Raw genomic sequence first — 24684 nt, 5'->3', positions numbered from 1 at the left:
CTGAATTCAAAAGACCCCATTTTCACTGGAGCAGGGGCCTTATCCTGCAGTGTGTGAGGTACAGATCTTTAGAAATGTCATAAATGTTCTTGAAGAGCAGGCAAGTTCTGTAGAATTGTCAAGCTGTAAAGTTATTTAAATGGACAGCTCTTTAAAAATTGGAAAAATAACTGCCTGTCTGTGTGATTGAAAAAAAATTGTTCTAGCAGTTTCAATTGCTGTCTGTTGATATGAGTCTAAGTGCTATCATGAAAGCATTATTTATGCATGGCTGCTTTCCACAACCTAGGATTATCAATTCACAGTTTGATTGACAACTCAAAGAGGTTATTTAAAAAATAGCTGTCTTTGATGTGGGCTTATAAATACAAAACACTTGTATTTGTTTTTATAATGGATTAAGTACTTAAGGGAATTTAAATACATTGAATGGGCTTTCATCAATGGGACTGTTTGTTTATTATAATGAAAGCTGTAATAGATCTTTAGAACTTTATTTTATTTAATCTCAACATGGCTCTTGAGATCTGCTTGTGGTGCATACTGGATGAGTGGCATGGAGGGTATAAGGGCAAACGGTAGTGGGTGGTGGGGGATCATGAGTTGGCTTTGAGGGTATAAGGGAACATGATGGTGGGTAGGATGATGGAGTATGTGGGGTAAGTGCTGGAGGGCCTAATATTTAAAAAGCAACAAGGACGACATCCCAGAGAACTGAGGAGGCCTTTTAAACAGCTCGCCTCAGCACTTGGCAGTCCTTGTGACCACTGCTGATCTGCATCTGGGAGTGGTGGGTCTGACTCCATTCCACAATTGTACCACCCGTACCCAAACCCCACCACCACCACCACCAACCCCAACCACAACCACAAACATGCTATTTAGGGCACAGTTCCCGAGGCAGGTGCACGAAGGCAGGAGTTATCCCAACTTTGAAAAGAATTGACTAAGTTGAGCCAGGAAAATTTTTCACTATGTTGAATGATTGAAACACTGAAACCATAGATAAAAGAAGTTGGAGATAAGAAGTAATGTAAAATGAATTACTTTGTACAATAAATAGCATTCACACTTGAATAACCTACTGAAATGGACAACATAAATGTGTTCATGAGGTGATTAGTGTATTTCTGGAGAGAGTTGGGGTTTGGGGGTCATGAGGGATCTGGAGGCAAGGGGCGGAATTTTACAGCCCCATCATGGTGGGCGCAGCACTGTAAAATGTAGCAAGCTGTTCAAAAGTCCATTGATTTTGTCAGGACTGTAAAATCCCACCGATGTAAAATTCCACCCAAGTAAATGGAATTGATCCACACATGTCATGTTCAATGACCTCAGCGTACATGTGAAAGATTATCTGCAATTTTGGCAGTGCCATCGAGTGAGATGGCTGCTGAGGTATTTTGAGCCCCCCTCGCAAGGGTGGTAGAGTTGTGTTTCTTGTCAGAGTCAAACAGCCAGGCCCTGGCGATCGGATGCGACACCCCTTTAGCTGGTTGCTGGCAGTCCCCTATATGGGCCATGGACACTCTGCCGTGGGAAGACGGAGAGAGGCTGCCTCCTTGTAACCAGCAGCCTCCACATGCAGTTTGGAGGTAACTCTTCCGAGTACAAACACGTTTGTTCCTATTCAGATGAAGTTACATTGTTTCATAGTTTGCCATTGTGAGATTTGAACTCTTGATAATCTTTTAAATGAAAACAATTAAACCAAATCAACAAAATTGGGATAAATCAGGCACAGCCCCTAATTCAGGTCAGCTGTAAAACCAAGAACAAAGTTTAAAGGAAACTTACAAACTTTAAATCAAAATGTGATTAAAGGGGTCAACAAAACACCCCAGTCCCCACGGTGCCCACCAAGCACGGAAGGCCTCGAGAGTGCCAGCAGACACCGCGTGCTCCTTCTCCAGGGACATCCGGCAGCGAACGTAGCCACGGAAGAGGGACAAACAATCGGGCGGGACTCCCCCGTCAATCGCCCGCTGCCTGGACCTGTTAATGGCCAACTTGGCCAGGCCCAGGAGCAGGTTCACGAGGAGGTCCTCCTCCTTCCCGACCCCCTTCCGCACCGGGTGCCCATAGATCAGGAGCGTGGGGCTGAAGTGAAAACAAAACATCAATAAAATGTTTTTCAAATAACTAAAAAGGGAGTGCAGCCTACAACACCCTATGTATACATGGTCCACGGACTCCACAAGACCGCAAAAAGGGCACGTGTCCTGAGAGTCCATGAACCAATGCATCCTCTTATTATAGGGGACTGCTGCATGCAACACCCTCCAACCCAGGTCCCCGATAGAAAGGGGGAGGACACCTCCGTAGAGGGCCTCCGCCGCCGGATGGCAACAAGGCACGCCAGGGCGTGTCCGGTCGACGGACAAGGGCGAGAAAATGGAAGGTGTGCAGCAACATTCCGTAATTGGAGTAACTCTTTCAAGTACAAACATGTTTCCAACTGTTCCTATTCAGATGAAGTCACATTGTTTCATAGTTTGCCATTGTGAGATTTGAACTCTTAATCTTGGGGTTACAAGCCCAGTACCATAACCACTTGGCTATTTAGGCCAAGCTGCAGTTTGGAGGTAGCTCCACCACTTGCAAAATGTCAGCTGCCAAGGATAATGGCCCTTATTTGGGCTTCTAATTGTCTAAATTGGCTGCCTGCCTCCAGTCATTGGACAGCTGAATTGCTGCCATTCCACTGCTGGAAAACATCTCTGGCGGTGAGACAGCATTGAGGAGCCTTCCTGACACGACTCCCAGCATTTTACCAGCTCCCCCGTCTTCAACCCTGCCATCTGGTGTGTCTTGTAAAATTTGGACCCATGTCAATGGATGATGTAACTAAGGGCAGCGTGTATTGAAAAAGATGTGTTGAGAGATGGCTGTTTGGGCGACTTTTGGTGATTTTTAGAGATGCACTGGCACCATTTAGATGGGCAGGCATTGAACCCTGGGAGGGCAATCCCATGGAGCTGGAAGGAGAAGGAAATGTTTGGAGTGAATAACATAGTCAACGAGACCAAATTCTGCAGACAGGGATAAAGCACCACAATCACAATAGACAATAAAAACAGAAAATACAGGAAAAACTCAGCAGGTCTAGCAACATCTGTGGAGAGAGAAACAGAATTAACATGTCAAGTCCGTATGACCCTTCTTCAGAGCTGAAGAGAAGTAGAAATGTGATGAAATTTATACTGTTTAAAGGGGGCTGGAGCAGGTGAAGCTGGATAGGTGGTGGTGGGGAAAAAGAATAGAAAATAGGATAGAGAAGGTGGATAAAAAAACGTGATAAAACCATGGATAAATGAATAAAAATAAAAATAAGTGGATAAAAAGATCACAATAGACATCACTTACAACTTAGATTATTTTGGTGCTATGAGAAGGGTGGATGCCGGACTGAACAAATTCAGACAGACTGATATGAGATGGGCATTTAGTTGGCTGGCATTGACCAGGTCAAGGGTTTTAGAGATTAGAGTGGTAATAAATGAAGATAGAAGGGCCAAGAATGACAGTACCAGGAGTACTGTTAATTTTAAATCTGGGATTTAATCTGGGATTTAAATCTGGGACAGTACTACTAATGTAATCCTCTAGACACCAAGTTCAAAGTATTCATTGAGCTTAGTTATTGATAATGCAACTGGGATCCGGGATTTAAATCTGGGACAGTACTACTAATGTAATCCTCTAGACACCAAGTTCAAAGTATTCATTGAGCTTAGTTATTGATAATGCAACTAATGTACAGAAATTTAAGAAAATTTCACACTGGACTTTCTATTTTCTTGTATATTCCATAGACTTATGAATGTTAATCCAACTCCTTCATGCTGTTGCTCACGCTCACTAATACTGTGGAACTTAGTAACTCCGTAATGACTCAATCAACACTAACTAATTCCCTTCCTTGACTCTTTTGAGCTCATTACATAGAGGGGTAGCCTTAGGAAACATTTTTTTGGAAACACAGCGAGAATATTTGGGCTCAGGGATAGCAGTTGCTACAGTTCTATACTGGTAATTATACTTTAAGTACCACAGGCTTTTCTAAACTCAATTAATGGAATCCAATGAGCCACCAATAAAATAACATGGCAGGTGTTTGGGATTATGCTTTTAATATTGCTCATAATTTGGAAAGCCATTAACGTTTGTTGGAAAAATGTAATTTGTGGATTGAGGTACAGGTGTTCACAACCTTTCCCACTTCCAATTATACTGGCTCTTTTAACATCTGCTGTAACTGATTTCTCTTTCTTTGTTTTTAAATAGAATGGATTTCCAGCAGATACTTCTGGAAGACCTCTGTTGTAAACCTTTAAAAAGTCAGAAAACCAGACATTTCCATAACAACAATTCTGACATGTTATATACAGTATTGATATATGGCATTTAGGGTCTTTTAAATTCTTGTTATTGTTCGGGTTTTTCCATAATCTGTATTCAACGACAGTATTGAGCCCTTTCACCTCAGCTACAGCACAGAGTTGATGCATGATAAAGCTTCAACTGTGCTGCCCTGTCATTCAATCTTGGGTCAGTGACAGTAACTCTGTCAGCTTCATTACAGAAGCTGTATTCTGGGCAATTATAAGCCAACTTGTGTAGTTGGAAACTGGTGCAATCAGATTGGCCACTCATTTTGCATGTGCCTAATGTTACTTTGCACTGAAGTCCACGGAATGTCAAACTGGCTGGCTGATCTGATCATGTCAGTTTTCTGCAGGGGGATCACATTAATATTAATCACCCCCCAGCAGCCCCCCACCCAGTGTTTCGGATTTTGGGGAACACAATATTTCAGGTGGGATGTAGTAAAGTTATTTCAACAGTGCTCCATTGATTCTGCTCCTTTCACTCCAGTCATTCATACGAGAGTATAGGTTGCCTATAATGTGAAGCTCCCTTTAAACTAATTTCATGGTGCTGTTGCTCCATTGAACTCATATATAAAGAAACATAGGAGTAGGAGTCGGCAACATAGCCCCTCAAGCCTGCTCCACCATTCAATGAGATCATGGCTGATCTGTGACCTCACTCTAGATACCCACCTTTGCTCCAAACTTCTTAATCTCTTTACCTATCAAAAATCTATCAATCCCAGATTTAAAATTAACCATTGAATCAATTGTCATTGGTAGAAGAGAGTTCTAATCTTCTACAACCCTCTGCGTGTAGAACTGTTTCCTAAATTAACTGATGAAAGATCTGGCTCCAATTTTTATACTGTCCTCTAATCCTAGACTCCACAACCAATGAAAACAGTTTCTCCTATCCTATCTGTTTAGCTTAATACCTTGAAAATATTGATCAAATTACCCTTTAATCTGTTAAATTCAAGGAAATATAACCTTACTTATAAGTCCTCTTAATTTAACCATTGGAGCCCACTGGAAAACAGTGCTCCCTCCAAGGCCAATATATTCTTCCTAAGGTGTTCTACCCAAAACTGCTCAGAATACTTCAGGGGCCGAATTTTGCCCTTGGTGTGCAGGATCAGCGGGGGCAAGCAGGGGTGATCGTGAAGCCCACCGCGATTGGCAACGCTCTGTGATTTTTTGCAGGCAGTTCAATTAAGGCGGGCGGGGAGGAGGGCAAGCAGGCCTTGCGTGAACTTCATGCATGTGCACGAGAGAGCGCAGTATAACTTCCCTGAGGCACAGAGCTGCCTCAGGGAGATGGAGAATTTTCAAACAAAATAATAAAGACCAGAAAAATTTAATGAAACATGTCCCCTCATGTGACTCTGTCACATGAGCAAAGGATGTGTTTTTAATTAGAAAATAAAGTTTTTATTTTATTTGTATTTGCTTTTGGACATCTCATCCCGCCCATGGATGCAAAATGCAAAAGCCACTTGGCCTTTTTGCCTGCCTGCTAACTGTTAGGTTGAATGGGCAGTAAAAAATTAAAGTCAATTGTTAATTTAATGGCCTTAATAGGTCTTCTAATTGTCAGCGAGCTCCGGTGCGCGCCTGCCGACCAAACTATCCCGCAGCTGCACATTGACGTTGGCACACTCGGCTGACGTCATTGCGTGTCATTTCATGCTCGGTCGGGTTGGGTACATGCCCACCCGCCAAGCTAAAAATTCTGGCTCAGGTATAGTTAACCAGGACTTATAACTGAAACATAACTTCTAGCCTTATATATTCTAGTCCTGGAGAGATAAAGGCCAGTGTTCCAATGGAATTTTTGATTTCTTCTTGTACCTGCTCATGAGATTTTAATGTTTTAGTTACCTGGACTCCCAAGTCTGTTTGAATCTTCATTGCTTCTAGATTTTCACCATTTAGAAAATATCTTATTTCATCCTTTTATGTCCAAAATGAATTACCTCACAGTTGTTGACACTGAAATCCATTTGCCACAGTTTTGCCCATTCATTTAATCTATAAATATCCCTCCATAATGTCCCATAGCCACCTATTTTTGTGCGTTCCTATTAGTTCAACTCTGAATCCTGCTGATCAGCCAATTAAATAACACAGCCAATATTTTGCCTTCAGTTCCATGGATTTCAATTTTAGCTAACCGCCTCTTGTGAGAGTCTTTATTAAATTCTATATAAATAACATCCGTGGACGTTCCCCTGGCAATAGTTTAGTCTCTCTCTCTTCATTCAGGTACCATGCCCTTAGGGGGCATTAGCGACCATCGATCTCCATGTTAACCTTGCTCTAGTGGCATGGATCATCTTTGCAGGTGGTACATTTATCCAGTTTGTTAGACTTATTAAAAAAATTATTCTACCTCAATCTCTCTCACCATTGATTTTTTCCATCAGCATCAGACTTCTAAATCATGATTTATTTTTCCATGCCCAAGAAATTCTAACTGTCTCTTCCTGACCTTGGTTAGCAGAGTTCTTTTGGTCTCACATTTTACTAGCACCTCTTCATTGGTGGTGTGACTTGTCCAAGAAATTGTCATTATTCACCTTCAAAAAGATCAGTCAGATGCACCAAGCATGATCTACTTCTTGCAAATCCATACTGGTTCTTTTTGATATGGTGAAGATTTTCAAGGTGTTCAGTCACTCCATTCTTAATTACAGAATCTAGTAACTTCCCAACATTATGGCAGAATATTAAGCTCAGTGTGTGGGTGCGTACCTGACATGCCCAATCGTAAAATGACGCGCGATGACGTCAGGCAAGTGTCCGGATGTCATCATGTAGTCTCGCGATATTTTGTTTGGCAGGCACGTGCCAGAGTTGGCTGCACGCTCGTGGACAATTAAAAGGCCTATTAAGGCCATTAAGAAGCTAATTAAATTCAAATTTATGCTGCCCGTCCAACCTTATGGTTGGGCAGGCGAAAAGATCAAGCAGCCTTTATGTTTTTAGGAAACCTCACCCACGGGCAGGATGAAGTTTCCTAAAGCAAATAAACATCAAAAAAAATTTCTATTTTTGAATTAAAAGCATGTCCCAGCTCATATGACAGGGTCACATGAGGGGACATGTTTTATGGCAATTTTATTTCCTTTATTTATTTTTTAAAACGGAGCTTCATCTCCCTGAGGCAACTCTGTGTCTCGGGTAGATTGAAGCACTCTTTCATGTGCATATGCAAAGATTGCACTAGGCCTGCTCGCCCTCCTCCCCCTGCATGCACAGGCAGTGCTGAGCCTTAATTGGCCTGCCAGCATGAAATCACGGTGCAGAGCCAATCGTGGCTGACGGTCGCCCCCGCCTGCCCCTGCCAAGCGCCCCATCAAGGGCAAAATCCTGTCCTATATATCGATGATTCCCCGATTTCCCTCTCTCACATTTCTTAAATATCCATCCAAGTTAAAGTTAAAATGAAACTTAAAGTTCCCCATTAAAACCAAAATGCCTTTAATACATTCGTCTTTTCTCTGAATTTACGCAATTTATCACTTCACATGTCTATCAGGATGCCTTACAAAAAACTCCCACTGCAGTCTTAATTCGTTTTGTTATTTCTTAATTCTACTCATAAAGCCTCCAGTCCCTGCATACATCTTGTTACATCCTCTATCATTGAAATGATTTCACCCTTTAATTACCAAAGCTACTCCCCCCTGTCTACCATTTTCCCCATCTTTCCTGGGGATATTATAAACTTGTTTCCAGTCCTGACTCTCTTGCTGTCAGGCCTCAGTGATGGCTACCATGTCATACTCTCTAAATTGAATTTTGCCTGCAAATTCATTCACATTTGTTTCTTATACTCTGTGTGGTTGTGTAAGAAGTCTTATTTGGACCGCACACCTGTCCGTATGCTCTCATGTTCTACCGACATGTTTCCTATTCACCGCTCTTGGTTCAACCACTGGCAAATTTTGCTGTCCACAAACTCTCACATACACATGCACAGACACATCCTGTTTCTTTCCTAGAACCATTTGATTGTGATATCTTCTTCTGTTGAGAATTAGCATGCAGTTATATGCTTCACTGATTATACCTGTTTGCAGTTTCTCTTTCTGATGCTGTGGGCTAATTGCTGAAACCTTCAGAACACTCTTCCTTCAATGGGAATTTTGAATACAGCCAATGGCTTATGAATAATTGGTGACTGCCAACTCTCCTTCAAGAGTTCCATGATAACTTGACTGTTAACTTAATCAAAAGATTCTATGGCCCTATATTTCCTTGCAACACAAGTCTAGTGATTAAGCAGTGAAGAAGGATAATGATTTGACACTACGGGGACAATTTACGTATCTTGTTGGGATTGAGGTTGATACATTTAGAGTTGAAATTGTAACATACTCTCTTGGGACACAATGGTATTGGGGAGAGGAGAAGTAAGGTAAGAGTTGGAATAAAAACAGAACATGCTGGAAAAACTCAGCAGGTCTGGCAGCAGTTGTGAAGAGGGAGGGATAAACAAAGTTAACGTTTTGAGTCCAATATGACTTCTCAGAATCTTGCTTGAAACCTACCAGGTTCAACAATGGAGGTGTGAAAATGGATGAATATCCTAGAGTTTGATCGAAATCCTTTGGAGATCAAGATGTACTTTAGCAATACCCTCACATCAGGAAAGTTAGATGGATGGAATAGAATTATTGTAAGGGTAGATGGTACATGGTCTGTAGAAGGTACAGTTATTGTAGACTGAATGGCCACAGATTGATTTGTGGATTGATTAGCAGCCAATTATTGACCACTTAACAGTTGTTTCCTGCCCAGCCTCAATTTTGAGGCTGGTGGGAGGTGTTCTGGGGTGAGGGGATCTCCGAAAATAAACAGGGTTCAGACCTTGGGTGGAAATCAGATTGGCTAGCAGTTCTCTGAGGCGGAACTTTTTACCAAGTGAGAGGCAGAAGTCCTGCCTCCAGCCAAATAATGCTTGTTGGAGCTTTAAATGACTGCGGGGCAAGCAATATTAGCAGGGATGTGTTCCACATCGACTCTTCAGATGGCTGGAAGGGAAGCCCCGCCATCCTAAAAATCCTGGCCACTATATTTGTCCTGGTACTCACTTGAAGAATTGACCTAACATGCAACACACATCCTCTTTTTGTTTCATCATATTCCCTATCTTCCTTGTCATCCAAGGAGCCTCAGCTTCGGTTTTCCTACCTTTCTCCCTTGTTGCAAAGAACTTATCCTGTACTAAAACATTTCCTCCTGATGATCAACCATTGTTCCACTACAGTTCCATTACAGTTTCTCCTGTCAATCTTTAGTTCCATTTTGCCCTGGCTAGGTTCCCTCTCATCCCACTGAAGTTAGCCCTCTTCCAATTCATTTTATATTGTTTTTTTACTAATTTAAACCTTATGATACAATGATCACTCTTACCCAACTGTTACCCAATAGACATTGCTGCAAAGATATTCCCCTCTTCTAGTATTTATCAGGGAGGTTCCCAAGTGATTAACATTAAATAGGGAATAATGGTAAATTTACATACAAACTGTTATGGATTTTCCTTAGGGTTTTATTCTAACTTTTTCAACATTAACAGGGTGTCTGCCACCAAAATATGCATAGGGATATTACTCTGTTAAGATAAAGCATGAGGTTTAAACAATGAATTTGGAGCATATTTCCAAATGATGCACCATGCCCAACTAAGTTCACCTACATGACATACCACACTGCACACTTCCATCCAAAATACATTCAATGCACATCTGGATGACAAAAAAAAATAAGAGTAGCCCCCAACTAACACACCACACCAGTGGTGCACTCCAGCATGAGTGACTGTATTGAGTACACCTATCCTAAAAAATATCATGCATTAAGTGGTTGTGATTGCAGCTGTTTACCAGTGTCAAAGCAGATCCTAAACAAGAGAGCTGACTTTACCATTCTGTCTCCTGTTAAACAGCATTCAAGGATTTCCTACCACAGGAGCTTCAAGAAGACCCAGGAAACAAATCAGAGCTCCAACCAAACAGCCTTGTTTATTAATTAATCTGCTTGTCCTCCACCACCAGTTCTGGACCTTGAGGCCTCCATTAATCCTGAAGTATTCTCGAGGGATCTCAAATTAACCTTAATGCTGAATCTGTCTTCACCCAATATTTGTGTGCATGCAGTTTTACAACCAGAGTCATTAAATGGAGAAGAGGAGTAGGAATCCTGACTGACTGTTCTCCCTCCACACGCCTAATCACAGATTGATTACAACTTTTTGTGCCTCTATTGCCATTCCAGATGAAATCATCTAATTTGGCATAAATATGAGATCATCCTGGATCAACCTATGTAGTATACTTATGAACAGAACAGCCAGAAGAGATCCTGAATTCTTAAAATTATTTATTTTCTAACAGCTTTCCCAAATTGATCCTTCAATCATCACATTGAACACACATGCTGTTTCTCACCTTCTCTCCCCCAGCCAATTATTGTGACCCTACCTGGTCTCTGTTGACCTCAAGCTTTTCTCTATACCCTATCCCTCGAGGAGCTCTGAACGGTCTCCTCTGCCTGCTTAAGTCTTCTTAATCTCACCCTCATCCACATTATCTCCTCTCTGCTTCTCCATTCTTTCCAGATTGTGGCCAGAAAAATATTGGAAAAGCAGGTACTCAATTTGCACCATGTTCAAAGTGTTGTCAGCTATATGGGCTGAGTAGCTTAATATTTGTGCACTTTTTACCTGACAATATGATTCCTTCAGGCTTGGGTTCTGATGTGCTTTCTTCCAGCACTGTGGGAGTAAATGATAGGGAATTTAATTTGCTTTTTTCATGTTATTTTCTATATTTTTAACGTCTGCAAGAAAAAAAACTAAACAGTGGTCAGTGCTCTTATTCTCAGCAATATGGTGTATTCCCTCCCCGGCTATATTACTTACTTGTGTTTGTGCATTCTGCAATGCACTCAGCTTCTGTGTCAAACCTATTACCATTACCGTCACAGCCGCCAAACCAGAACTGAGTGCAGATGTTGTTCTTGCTGTCAAAGAACCATTTTGCACTATACTCTGAGCACTGCGATCCAGCGTCAAAGTCCAGCATGCACCGATCTGTGAAATTTATGTGTAAAATATGAGTTGTTAACACAAACCATTAAAAAAATGTGATAGTGCAATGCTAATGCAAGTTGAAACGTCATTACTATCACCCATTGGTGTTTGGTGTATTCATGGTGGCCAATCCCTGGTTTGTATTGCAGCATTGCTGCAGGAGACAAGTTTCATCTCTAGCAGCAACAATGCAATACCAGCAATGCAGTGCTAGTTCTTCTAATGACACAGGGACCCGCCTCAGGAGGCTGACAGCAAATGTAACTGGAAAAATAATGGCGTTGTGTATGATCATTTTCTCTTTGCCTGTGTAGGAGTCTTGCCCCTTGGATGTTCCATTCAAGGTAACAAAACAGTTTACTGCATTATGGATGTGCATGGGCTGTTTCCAAAGTTTGGAATGGCCCACAGTCATATGCAAAAGTTTTCATCTACCCAAAGCTTCCAAGCTGCCCATGTTGTACTGAATCCACCTGCACTACAAGTCTGTAAGTGAGGTGAATTCAGAACACCAATCATTGTAACAGATTGCAGAACCAATTCCAGTTTTATGAAATATAAATATAATTTATTCACTGGAACCTTGTGACTTTCTTTATACACAAAACAAGAAATATATTTTACAACACTATATATCAGGCACAGTTGCACTAGTCAGTCCAGTAAACCATCCCTCACCCAAAATAAATTACCCAATATTTTCATACAGTATTAATGGATTGCATACTGCTATGATAACAAAAAATCCTGCCTGGCTCAATATAAAAAAATTGAAAGGGAAAGAAGTGGAATCAGTTCCTGCAGCCAGAGTGAAAATTCTGCTAAAAGAATCGTGACTTGAAGGATTCAGTGTTGATAACTGCTGGAAAAGGACCTGCTGATAATTATGCCTGGACTCAAGTTTCTATCTGATATTTGCATCTCAATATCTATTGCCACATTATATATGTGTAGAGGTTCTATTGATAATTAAATTAAACATTGCATTGAATATACAGCACAGAAATGTGCTATTCTGCCCATTCAGTCATGCTGGCGTATATGTTCCACAATAGTCTCCTCACATCCTTCCCCATCTAACTCTATCAGCATGATTGTCTATTCCTTTCTCCCTCATATGCTTATATATCTTCCTCTTAAATGCATCTATATTAGTCATCTGAATGATTCCATTCTGTAGCAAGTTTCATGTTAACATCCCTCTGAGTAAATAAATGACTCCTTGATTTCCTATTTGACTTCTTGGTGACAATCTTGTATTGATTATCTTTAGTTGCGCTCTTCCCCACAAGTAAAAAAAGTGTCCACTTTATCAAAACCTTTCAAAATTTTAAAGACCTCTATTAAGCCACCATCAATCTTCCCTTTTCAAGGAAAAAGGGACCAGCTCATTCATCCTTTCCTGACAGGTATGAACCTGGTAAATCTTTTTTGCACCCTCTCCAGCTCCTCTCTCTCCTTCTCACAATATGGTCTAACCACTGTTAGGTACGAGTTCAGTATAACTTCTTCACTTTTCAATTCTATCTCTCTAGAAATATACCCGAATGCTCCATTTGCTATTTTTTTTTAAAGGGCCTTATTGTTTATTGACATGTGTTGCTACTTTTAATGATTTGTGTTTTTGTACATCTAAATCATTTTGCTCCTCTACCCCATTCAGATTCTTAGATTTCAAGTAATAACTGATCTATTTTTTCATACCTAAATGTAATAGTTCACTCATATCAGTGTTGAAAATCATTTGCCAATTATATACCCATTCTGAGAGTTTATTAATATCTTATTATAATTTGTTGCATTCCTCCTCATTAGCGACATGCCCCACCGTCCTCTTCCAATTTAGGAATTGTGTTGTTTAGTTCAAAGTTCAAATAATTAATAGAAATTGTAAACAATAGTGGTCCCTGCATTGGTCCCTGTGGAACCCCACTTCCCAACTTCAGCCACTTTGAATATTTACCCTTTACCTACACTCCCCGCAGCCAGCTATCTATCGATTATGTCCCCTGTCCCCTGACTCTGCATGATCTGACCTTATTCATTAGTCTATTATTTGGTACCTATTGGAATCCTAGAGAAATTACATTTACTGCATTACCTTGTCTACATTCTCTGTTCTTCCTTAAAGAATTCAATGAGGTTGGTCAACAAGTTTGTCCCTTTTGAAATCCATGCTGACTACTCCTTATTAAATGTTTGATTTTTGTTTTATCTTCTTATTTAGTAAGCATTCTATTATGGGCAGAATTTTCTCCCCATTGGGGGGAGTTCAGGAGCGGGCATGCCTCCAGTTGGCGCCCCTGATTGGAGGCGCGCTGCCATTTTACGTGGGCGGGCCAGTTAAGGTCCACCTAGCGTGATGTCCGCGTGATGACAGCATGCGTGCAAAAGAGTGCACTCATCGCCCTGAGGCTAAGTGCTGCCTCAGAGAGATCGGTGCCAAATTTAAAAATGGTGACTGTACAAAAATAAAATTTCCCTCACATGTCCCCTCATGTGACACTATCACATGAGTTGGGACATGTCCATCACTTTTAATTAAACTTTTATTAAATTTTTAAAAACCTACATAAAACCTCATCTTGCCCATGGATAAGGTTTCATGCTTTTTCTGAAGCCCGTCAGGGCTTCCGGCCTGCCCGCCAACCTTAAGGTTGGATGGACAGGCCCATTAACTACTTTAATTAGTTTTCAAATGGCCTCAATAGGCCGTTGACAGGTCGGCGGGTGCACAGCTGATTCGGCTGAGCCTCTGCCTACCTGAAAATTGAAATGATGCGGGGTGACGTTGGGAGTTCCGCCCAACGTCATCTTGTGTCATTACACGCGCGGCGAACAGGCCCCGTCCCCAGCTCACCGAACTCAATATCCTGCCCTATGTTTCCTGCCACCAGTGTTACTAGATCTACAGGTCTATCTCCATTCTTAAATATAGGTATAATGCTGGCTATTCTTTTTCTAGTTTTTTTAAAACTTTGTGGATGCAATCCATTTGGACCAAGGTTTTATCCTTCTTGAGTTTGATTAGGTTATTTAATATTTCTCATGTATCGTAAATTCAATGATATCAATTCCAACCTCCAACCAATGACATGTCCACCTGATCTGGCTCCCTGGTAAACAATGAAGCAAAGGGCAGGATTTTTCCCTCGCCATGCGGGAGCGGGCCCGACACATAAAATGACGCCCGATGACGTCGGGCATATGTCCTGACATCATTGCGTTCTATCACGATATTTCGTTTGGCGGCCGTACACCGGAGTCAGCTGCACGCCCGCCGAAATGTAAAGGGCCTACTAAGGCCATTAAGAAATTTATTGAGGCACTTGCAAACACTGCACGACCAACCTTAAGGTTGGCAGGCAGGCGAAAAGCCCAGGCGGCCTTCGCATTTTTCAGGAAATCTCATCCACGGCTGAGATGCAGTTGTCTGAAGCTTTTATCAAATAGATGAATAAAATTTCATAAATTTAAAAACATGTCCCAACTCATGTGACACAGTCACATGAGGGGACATGTTTAAATAAATTTTAAAATAATTTATTCAATTATTTTAATATCCATTGAATCTCCTCGAGGCAGCTCCATGCCTCGGAGATTGCTGCACTCTTTCACGCACATGCACGAAAAAGTGTTGGTCCTGACTCTCACTCTTCCCCCCGCCCGCACAGGTAGCACTGAGTGCTACTGGTCACATATTACGCTGGGCAGGCCTTAATTGGCCCACCCATGTAAAATGGCACCCACCCGCCCTAGGAACATCCTGGCCAAAGTTACTATTCAATGCTTTTGTCATTTCTCTATCATTGTCTGTGATGTTACCCAGTCCATCATTAAATGGCTCTATACCTATCTAGAGTCTGGAAACAGTCAGCATCACAGTGAAGCAGTCTGGGAAGAGCATGCTGTAGTCAGCATCGCAGTGAAGCAGTCTGGGAAGAGTGTCCTGCAGTCAGTTCTTGTTGAAAATAACAAGAGTGACATCACAAGACAGCACGAGAGAGTGGAGGAGAGATCAGAACCAGCACGAGTGTGGGAAAGCTTCAAAAAGTGATGTCATCACAAAGGCGAGAGCTGATTGGTGAGTAGTCGGTGTTTTCCTCCAGTTACTTTCTCCAGTTTTTCACCAGTTTAAAATAGATTAAGCTAAGGAAAGGTAAGGGTTCCAGTTTTTATTTAAAGTACATAAATAATTTAACCTTTTTTTAACGTATTTAACTTAAAGTAAGGGTTTTTTTCAATTAGAGGCATGGCAGGGCAGCTCAGCCCTGTGTTATGTACCACCTGCAACATGTGGGAAGTCCTAGATGCTTCTAGCCCTCTGACCGACCACGTGTGCAGGAAATGCCACCAGCTGCAGCTACTTGAGCTCTGGGTTATGGAGCTTGAGTGGCAGCTGAAGGCACTGAGGTGTCTCCGTGAGGCTGAGAGTTTCGTGGATAGTAAGTTTTTAGATGTGGTCACGGCACCACTTACAGAAGTGCAGACAGAGAGGGAATGGATGACTATCAGTCAGTAGAAAGGTGTCAGACAGGTGGTCAGGAAATCTTCAGGGTGCATCTCGTTCGAGAACCGTTTTTCTGTGTTAGAAAATGGTGAGAGTAACGGTTCCTCTGAGGAGTGCAGCCATGCTCATGGGACTGTGCGTGGCTCAGCTGCAAGGTGTGTGGGGGGCCGGGGGGGTGGTGGGGCAGGGAGGTGGGGCGGAGGAATAAGAGGGGAAGAGCAATAGTGGCAGGAAACTTGATAGGGGAACAGACGGGTGTTGCTGCGGACATAGACATATCTCTAGAACGGTATGTTGTCTCTCTGGTGCAGGGTATTCTAAAGGGGGAGGGCAAACAGACAGAGATCGTGGTACATATTGGTGCCAACATCATGGGTAGGAAGAGGGATGAGGTCCTGCAAGCAGAATTTAGGGAGCTAGGAAACAGATTAAAAACAAGACCTCAAAGGTAGTAATCACTGGATTACTTGCTGTGTCACGCGTCGCGTTAGGAAGTTAGTCCATGTGAATGCATGGCTGGAGAGATGGTGCAGGAGGGAGAGCTTTAGATTACTGGGACATTGGGACCATTTCTGGGGGTGGTGGGACCTGTAAAAGGCGAATGGATTGCACCTGAACCGGATTGGGACCAACATGTCCTTTTGGGGAGGTTTGCTAGTGCTGTTGGGGAGGGTTTAAACTAACTTGGCAGGGGGGTGGGATCCTGAGAGGAGGTTCAGCAAGGGGAGATGCACTGCCAAAATTAGAAGAGAGAGCAATTGAGTCTGGAAGGCATAGACATTTTAGGCCAGTTAAGGCACAAGGGAGCTTGACAGGGTTGGATGGTACTTATTTTAATGCAAGGAGTATGACGAATAAGGCAGATGAACTGAAAGCACAAATTAACACCTGGAAGTATGATGTCATTGCTGTCACAGAGATATGGTTGAGAGATAGGCAGGATTGGAAGCTCAATATTCCAGGATATAGGGTCTTTAGGCGAGAGAGGAAGGAGGTAAAAGAAGAGGGGCTATCACAATATTGAACAAGGAATCAATTACAGCAGTAAGGAGAGATGACATCTTAGAAGGCTCCTCAAATGAAGCCATATGGGTAGAACTGAAAAACATAAAAGGAGCAATCACATTGCTAGGCATGTACTATAGGCTCCCAAACAGGCAGAGAGAAATAGAAGAGTAGATATGGATTAGTCATAGTGTGATAGGTTTAGAGGGAGTGGAATTCTTAAAAAGCATCCAGGAGAGCTTTTTAAGCCAGTACGTAGAAGGTCCTACAAGAGAGGGGGCGGTCCTGAACTTAATTTTAAGGAATGAAGCCAGACAACTGGTAGAGGTATCAGTGGGGGAATATTTTGCATATAGTGATCATAACTCCGTTAGATTCAAGATTTGCCAGAGTCGACTTGGAGCGGCTACTTTTAGGTAAATCTGTATCAGAGCAGTGGGACTCATTCAAGAAGGAAAGAGGGAGAGTACAGGGCCAACATATTCCAGTAAAGACAAAGGGTGGGAGCAACAAATCCAGGGAACCCTGGGAGTCGAGGGATATACAGGATTGGATAAAGAGAAAATGGGAGGCTTATAGCAGATACCGAGGGCTCAAAACAGTGGAAGCCCTAGAGGAGAATGGAATGTGTAGGGGGTACTTTAAAAGGAAATTAGGAGAGCAAAAGGGGCATGAAAAAACATTGGCAGGTAAAATAAAGGAAAAGCTTAAGTTATTTTACAAGTACATTAAGAGTATGAGGATAACTAGGGAAAGACCAGGGCCTATTAAGGAACATTTTTGTGTGTGAAGCCAGAAGACGTAGGTCAGGTTCTAAATGAATACTTTGTGACAGTGTTCACAAGTGAGAGGGATGATGTGGGCATGGAAATCAGGCAGAAGGACTGTGATATAATTAAATAAATTAGAACAGAAAGGGAGGAGGTTCTGAGTGGTCTGGCAGTCTTAAAAGATAAATCTCCAGGCCCAGATGAAATATATCCCAGGCTGTTGTGTGTGGCTAGGGAGGAGATAGCAGGAGCGCTGGCAATAATTTTCAATACCTCTCTGGCCACAGGAGAGGTGCCAGAGGACTGGAGGACAGCCAATGTGGTACCGTTATTCAAGGGAGGAAGGGATAAACCGGGGGACTACAGGCTAGTCAGTCTAACCCAGTGGTGGGGAAACTATTGGAAGCAATTCCGAGGGACAGAATTAATCTGCACTCAGAGAAGCAGGGATTAATCAAGGACAGTCGGCATGGTTTTGTTAAGAGGAGATCATGTCTGACCAATTTGATTGAATTTTCAAAGAGGTGACCAGGTGTGTAGATGAGGGCAATGCATCTGACGTAGTCTACTTGGACTTCAGAAAGGCTTTTGATAAGGTCCCACATGGGATACTGATAACGAAGGTAAGAGCCCATGGGATCCAAGGCAATTTGGCAAATTGGATCCAGAATTGGCTGAGTGGCAGGAAGCAGAGGGTGATGGTCAAGGGGTGTTTTTGTGACTGGATGCCTATGTCCAGTGGGGTTCCACAGGGATCGGTGTTGGGTCCCTTGCTGTTTGTGGTAAAAATAGACGATTTAGACTCGAATGTAGGAGGGTCGATCAGTAAGTTCGTGGATGACACAAAAATTGGTGGGGTGATAAATAGTGAGGAGCATAGCCTTAGATTACAGGAGGATATAGACGGGCTGGTCAGATGGGCTGATCAGTGGCCAATGGAATTTAATCTGGATAAGTGTGAGGTGATGCATTTGGGCAGGACAAACAAGGCACGGGAATGCACAATGAATGGTCGGACCCTGAGAAGTACTGAGGATCGGAGGGACCTTGGTGTGCATGTCCACTGTGCCCTTAAGGTAGCAGGACAGATAGATAAGGTGGTTAAGAAGGCATATGGGATGCTTGCCGAGGTGTAGAATATAAGAGCAGGGAAGTTTTGCTGGAACTGTATAAAACACCAGGCTGCGGAAGCACATCTTGAGAAGACCGATGGCTCTCTCCACCAGATACCTTGTGGAGGCCTGACTCCTACTGTGCTCAGCCTCTGTTCTTGGATGGCAGGGAGGTGTCATGAGCCACCATGTGAGGGGATAACTCAGCAGCCATCCATCCAACCGTGCTGGAGCACTGAAGAGCCCCAGCACCTGGGAGTGTCTGAGGATGTAGGCGTCATGGGAGCTGCCTAGATACCTGGCACAGACTTGCAGAAACTGCATCTTGTGGTCAAACACTATCTGCACATTCATGGAGTGGAAGCCCTTCCTGTTGACGAAGGCACCGGACTCACTTGTTGGCACCCTGATGGCATGTGTGTAGTCGATTGCACCCTGGACGTGGGGGAAGCCAGCAATGGCCACGAAGCCTCTGGCTCGCTCTATCTGGCTGGCCTCACCCCAGCAGTAGTGGATGAAAGTCAATGCACGCCTGAAACAGAGCACCTGCCACCTGCTTGAGAAGTGTGGACAGCTGATTGGAGAGACTCTGGAGAGATCACCCATCGACCCCTGGAAAGAGCTGGAGGCATAGAATTTGAGGACATTGGCATGGGGTGCCCATCCACACAGTTGGCGTAGATCTCAGGGCCTATCATCTGACAGATTGAGGGTAACTGTCTCCCTTGAGGGATGGACCCTCCTTCGGCACTGCACCTCAGGCATATTGAGGTAGCTGCTTCACCACCTGTATACCCTGACAGCAGGATAGTGGCGTCTTCTGCAGCCCCTTCCGCCTTGGACTTCCTCTTGGCTCTGCACACCGGTGCCTGCGCCTCTCCTCCCAAAGGTAGCTCCCCAGGAGGCTTACTGTGCACTCCTGGCCTCCTCCCCCTTCTGGCCCTCCCTTCCTCCTCAGAGGAGGTGCCTCCAGTGGATAGCACAACTCCAATTCCCAGGCTAAGGGAAGGTTTCCTGAAACCTGCAGGCCCCAAAAGTGATCTTTATTGTAGAGAGCTGTTACTCTTGTCCAAGCAGCTGTGAAGAGTTTTGAAGTATTCCTGCTCACACAGGCAAGTGTTAGTAACTTTCACAATTAAATATCTAACAGATACCACTTGCGACCCTGCTTATCTCTCTTATCCCGCCCGTGGATGAGGTTTATACAAATGTGTTCTGTCAGTTGCGCCCATGGGAAGTCCTGAAGATTGCATGTCATGAACATGCCGTCGCATCATAAAATAGAAGACAATTGCTGCCTCAAGGGCCTTAACTGGGTGATTAATTAATGGCGGGCATGCATCGGAGAGTATCGCGTGCCCGCCCACCTAAATATCGTGATAGCGCACAATGACATCGGGATGCTCGCCCAACGTCACCACACGTCACTTTACACGTTGGCATGTGGGGCTGACCCCCGCATGCTAACGAGAAAATTCTGGCCCAAAAGTTGACATGGAAAGTCACCTGACATTTGTGGCTAGCCTTGTTTATGATGACCAATTAACTGATTATAGCACACATTCTCCTTATCATATGCCAGCCCTTTACAGTATCCATTACTATTACTGTCACTGTTCCTATGCATCGCAAAGATCTACTACAATATAAACAATTATAATACACAGCCTTCTACATCATAAAATGTTGTTACAATCTGCAGCCCCTCTATAATAAACACATGCTATTACAATTCACAGTGCTGATGGTAGAAGCTATTTACAATATAGCTTATATTAGATTATGCATGGATGCTACAATACTCCTTTGCGATGTGAAATATTAACTCAAAACCAAAAATGAACTTGATATGCTCACACTGATTTCCATTTCACTGCAACTATGCATGATATAGAAACAATATTCGTTAACACTTACCTATTTCTGGAAACTCTAATGGTTCCATAATGTTCTGGGCAGTTGTGCTTTTGACGATTGTTTCTGGTGATTTTTCTAAATTTGAAGGGAAACGTAAATTTGCAACAAAATAATGTCTCATACATAGCTAATGCTGTTTTTCTTTATGGAAAAAAAATCTTGAGATATCAGTGATTCTCTTCCAGTAGTCACCTAATTAGAAAATTAATTTGATTGACTTTATAAAGTGTTAAGTGGTACGAGCCTACACTGAGCTCAGAATGTATGGTTTTTCTGTATGAATATTCCTGTGGCAGGGTCTTATATGGAATTTGATTGCCTGGACTGAATTCATTTCTTAGGGAGAAAGATCAGAACTAAATGTTCTCAATTTGGTACTGACTCAGGATCTTTGATACGGATAATGTTGAGAGTGTTTCCTGCTGCATCTTTAATCATATATTACATATATAAATACTTTTTACATTCTACTTCAAGGTCATTGGCAACAAAACATGGATGACATGAGGAAAAACATTTTTATGCTGCAAGTTATCATAATTTGGAATGCATGGTTTGAAAGGGTGCTGTAAGCAATTCCATTAGTTACTTTCAAAAGGGAATTTGTTAAATAACCTGACCTGGAAAAAATGCAGATGCTACAGGGAAAGAGCAGCGGAATGGGACTAATTGGATTGCTCTTTCAAAGAGCTGGTGCAGGCATGATGAGCCAAATGACCTCCTCCTCCTCATTCTATCATTGAGTTACAGCTCCAGAATGGGACAGAATCGAGGGAGGTTTATTTTGCACCTAGCCTATCTTGTATTTGAGTTGTAATAATTGATACTGGGTGCCAAAAAGAGGAACATATTTTATTGTTGTGGTGATATTGTAGATTAGTGCAGAAATGAACTGAATCTATTCAATTAGTTTTTTTTAAAGTCTCTTGGTGGGCATAGAAAAAATAAATTACTCACTGGTTGTAAATGTTTTTTTGTAAACAGATTTTGCCTTGGACTGATAGAATCCTATCACAATGATATTATATTGCTGCCCATTTTCCAGATCTTTTAGGACAATTTCAGCATCACTGACATTCATCTTCAAAACAAGAAGGCTCCGGCTCACTTCGACCACAGTAACCTCATAATTATCAATGTATTGAGGCTCAGTCTGGGCCAAGCGCAGGATGATGCTGTCTTCTGTAACATTGAAGCTAGATAGTTCCATGTCTGTACCAACAGAACAGAGATAGAAGAATTGAGAAGTCAAATATAAAATATTATAATGTGACAATTCCCCACCTGGAGCATAACAAAACACTGAACAAAAAGATAATTTCAGTCCATCAAGCCCATTCACTTCACTGAATGTATACCATTTTCTAGATGACAAACTATACCCAGTGAATGTGTACCCCGTGGAAAGTCTCTGTACCAAAGGTAAATCAAGCAAACTCTTGAATTTTGCATTCCTCCAGTCTGAACCAATTCAATTCCATGGTCCCATCTTATGCAAATCATTTGTCTATTTATCCAGCAAATCATCCACCCTCACTGCTGGATTCTGTTGCTGTGATATGCCTTCTGTCTATACCAAACAGATAAGGAGAGGAGGTATGACTGGGCATATTGTAGTATATTTGATCAAAGGAAAGTGCGTGAATTTATCTTCCAGTTCAAATCTATAGACTTATTATTCTGTTCTGACAATATCACCTAATAATGAAAGAAACTGAAACAGAAAATTGGCAAGGTTGCATGACCTCCTCATCTCTGTAGAGTTGCAATCATTTTATATAATCCTTCTGTAATGTTCTCCCTTATAACCCAACTACTATAGGATTGAAAATAGACACAGTCAAGATTTGTGATAATCTTTCTCAATGGTACATCCACATAAGGCATTCAGTTATTTTCTTCCAGATTCCAATATATTGATACAATTGTAGTGATTATTGGGAATCTCCTTCCTTTCATTTCCACATGCATACGTGCCTGAATCTTCTGGTCAGTGTGCAGGGGCCCCACTCGCCGACGTGTAAGATGTCACCGTGCGTCATTCAGATCTTCAGTTCAGCGGGCACGCACCAGAGTCGGCTGTGTGCCCACTGAACTGTCAAAGGCCTATTAAGACCTTTTAAATACCAATTAAAAGGATTAACAGAGCTGCCCGTCTTTAAGGTTGGTGGGCAGGCAAAGAGCCCAGGCTTATTAATTTAATAAATTTTTTAATTAAAACTCATCGACATGTCCCAGTTCATGTGACATTGTCACATGAGGGGACACGTATGAATATTTTTATATTTCAAATAATAATAATCAAATTAATCTCCCTGAGGCAGCTCCCACCCTAAATCAATTGGCTTCAAATAACAGCAATAACTTACCCACAAGTTTCTCTGAATCTACAGGGACATCTTTTGTGCTAGACACACAAAAAGAAAGAAAATAATTAGCTTCACTAAAATTTGATTAAATATAAAATATAAACAAGTTCTGCACTTGTTTACTTACCCTTGCTTGTGGGTATTTCTGAAGGCTTCACTGCTGGGCTGGTCACTTTGGAACAACATACATTGTTTCTGAAGCTCAGGAGGCAAATGAAGCACATTCTCAGCTGGTAAGGAAAAGATATTTTTCAGGTCTTTTCATGCCAGTATTAAAAACAAAATCCCACTAATTCCCTCAATGGCTTTGTGAAAGTGTACTGGCTTGTCTGATTCTGAGCCGTAACAAACAGGAAGGTGTACAGTTGGATTTCTGATTGGGCTAAGTTGGCTGATCTCAGCCAACTGAAGGGTCACAATCCCTAGACTAGTAAGAGGGGTGAAAAAAAAAAATCGAGAATGGTTTCCACTCCTTACAGCTATACAGTGATCCTTTCAGAAAACTGTACCTGCTTGGCTGCTGAGTGAGAAAAAGAAACTAGGCCCAGCATGATGCTTATTACAGTCCAATAGATTGCCAATCACAGGCTGGGCTTACACATGAAGTTAGACTGTTTGGGTGAAGCACCAGAGGCTGTTAAAAATCTATGGCACCACATCACAGCACAAGCCAGCAGCTTCAGGAGCAATGGGAAGTAAATGAGACACTATCGCAATGGCGCATGGTGACGTCTGGATGCTCACCCGATGCGATGGCGCATGGTGACGTCTGGATGACATCACCTGACGTTACCGCGCATCATTTTATGGATGGACGTGCGGGGCCCTCCCCCGCATGCCAAAGGGAAAATTCAGCCCATAGGCCTGAATTTTACCCCTGGTGGGCGCACGCGATTGGTGGGCCAGGAAACGGACCTCCGACCACAATCAGCTCCCAACCGTGATTTCACTGGCCAATTAATGGTCAGCCACGTGAAACGTGCGCTGAAAAGCTCAGCGCTGCTAGGTTGGGGGCAGGAAGTGGGTGGGTGATGAGGGCACTGTGGGCACGGGTGGGTGCTGTGAGAGAGCTCTCTAAAGGCAGACAGCTGCCTCAATGAGCTGCAGATAATGAAATAAAGGTGGAAAAAGCTGCAAAAAAGTCCCTGCATCACAATCAAGCATACATCATAAAAATGCTGTCGCCAGATATTTATTTTAATTTTATTTCCTAACGGAGATTTCATCTCGTCTTGGATGAGGTTTGATGAAAAATGTAAAAGCCGCCTGGCCGAATCGCCCACCCACCAACCGTAAGGTTGGACGGGCCACGAAAAATAGCAGAGAGTTGCACCATTAATGGGCTTACTTGCCCTCTTAATTGTCGGCGGGCGCACTTCTGACTTTAGCACATGCCCACCGAGTGAAATATCATGCCAGTGCGCAATGACGTCAGGATGCTCGCCCGATGTCCACTCGTGCAATTTCACGCCAGATCAGGTTGGGCGCACACCCACCCACGAGGCGTAAAATTCTGCCCATAG

The 24684-nt window shown here is 42.7% G+C and overlaps 1 protein-coding gene across 7 annotated transcripts in view; it reads right to left on the bottom strand.

Annotated features, from left to right (window-relative positions):
• The window catches only part of LOC121285026 (collagen alpha-3(VI) chain-like), a 244697-nt gene that overhangs the window by 4682 nt on the left and 215331 nt on the right, over window positions 1-24684 (bottom strand). For 6 of the 7 annotated variants that reach the window (XM_041201120.1, XM_041201122.1, XM_041201127.1 and 3 more), the window contains 6 exons: window positions 23289-23391; window positions 23162-23199; window positions 21750-22004; window positions 20793-20867; window positions 11308-11478; window positions 11110-11160 (listed from right to left, as the gene is read on the bottom strand). In XM_041201120.1, coding sequence (XP_041057054.1) covers window positions 11110-11160; window positions 11308-11478; window positions 20793-20867; window positions 21750-22004; window positions 23162-23199; window positions 23289-23391 — 693 coding nt within the window. The remainder of the gene's footprint in view (window positions 1-11109; window positions 11161-11307; window positions 11479-20792; window positions 20868-21749; window positions 22005-23161; window positions 23200-23288; window positions 23392-24684) is intronic. The other variant, XM_041201123.1, reaches the window with a different exon arrangement.

The sequence above is a fragment of the Carcharodon carcharias genome, chromosome 12 (assembly GCF_017639515.1).
Source record: "Carcharodon carcharias isolate sCarCar2 chromosome 12, sCarCar2.pri, whole genome shotgun sequence".
NCBI classification, from domain to species: Eukaryota; Metazoa; Chordata; class Chondrichthyes; order Lamniformes; family Lamnidae; genus Carcharodon; species Carcharodon carcharias.
Note: the sequence above shows the minus strand (reverse complement) of the source record. Positions and strands in the feature narration are given on the sequence as shown.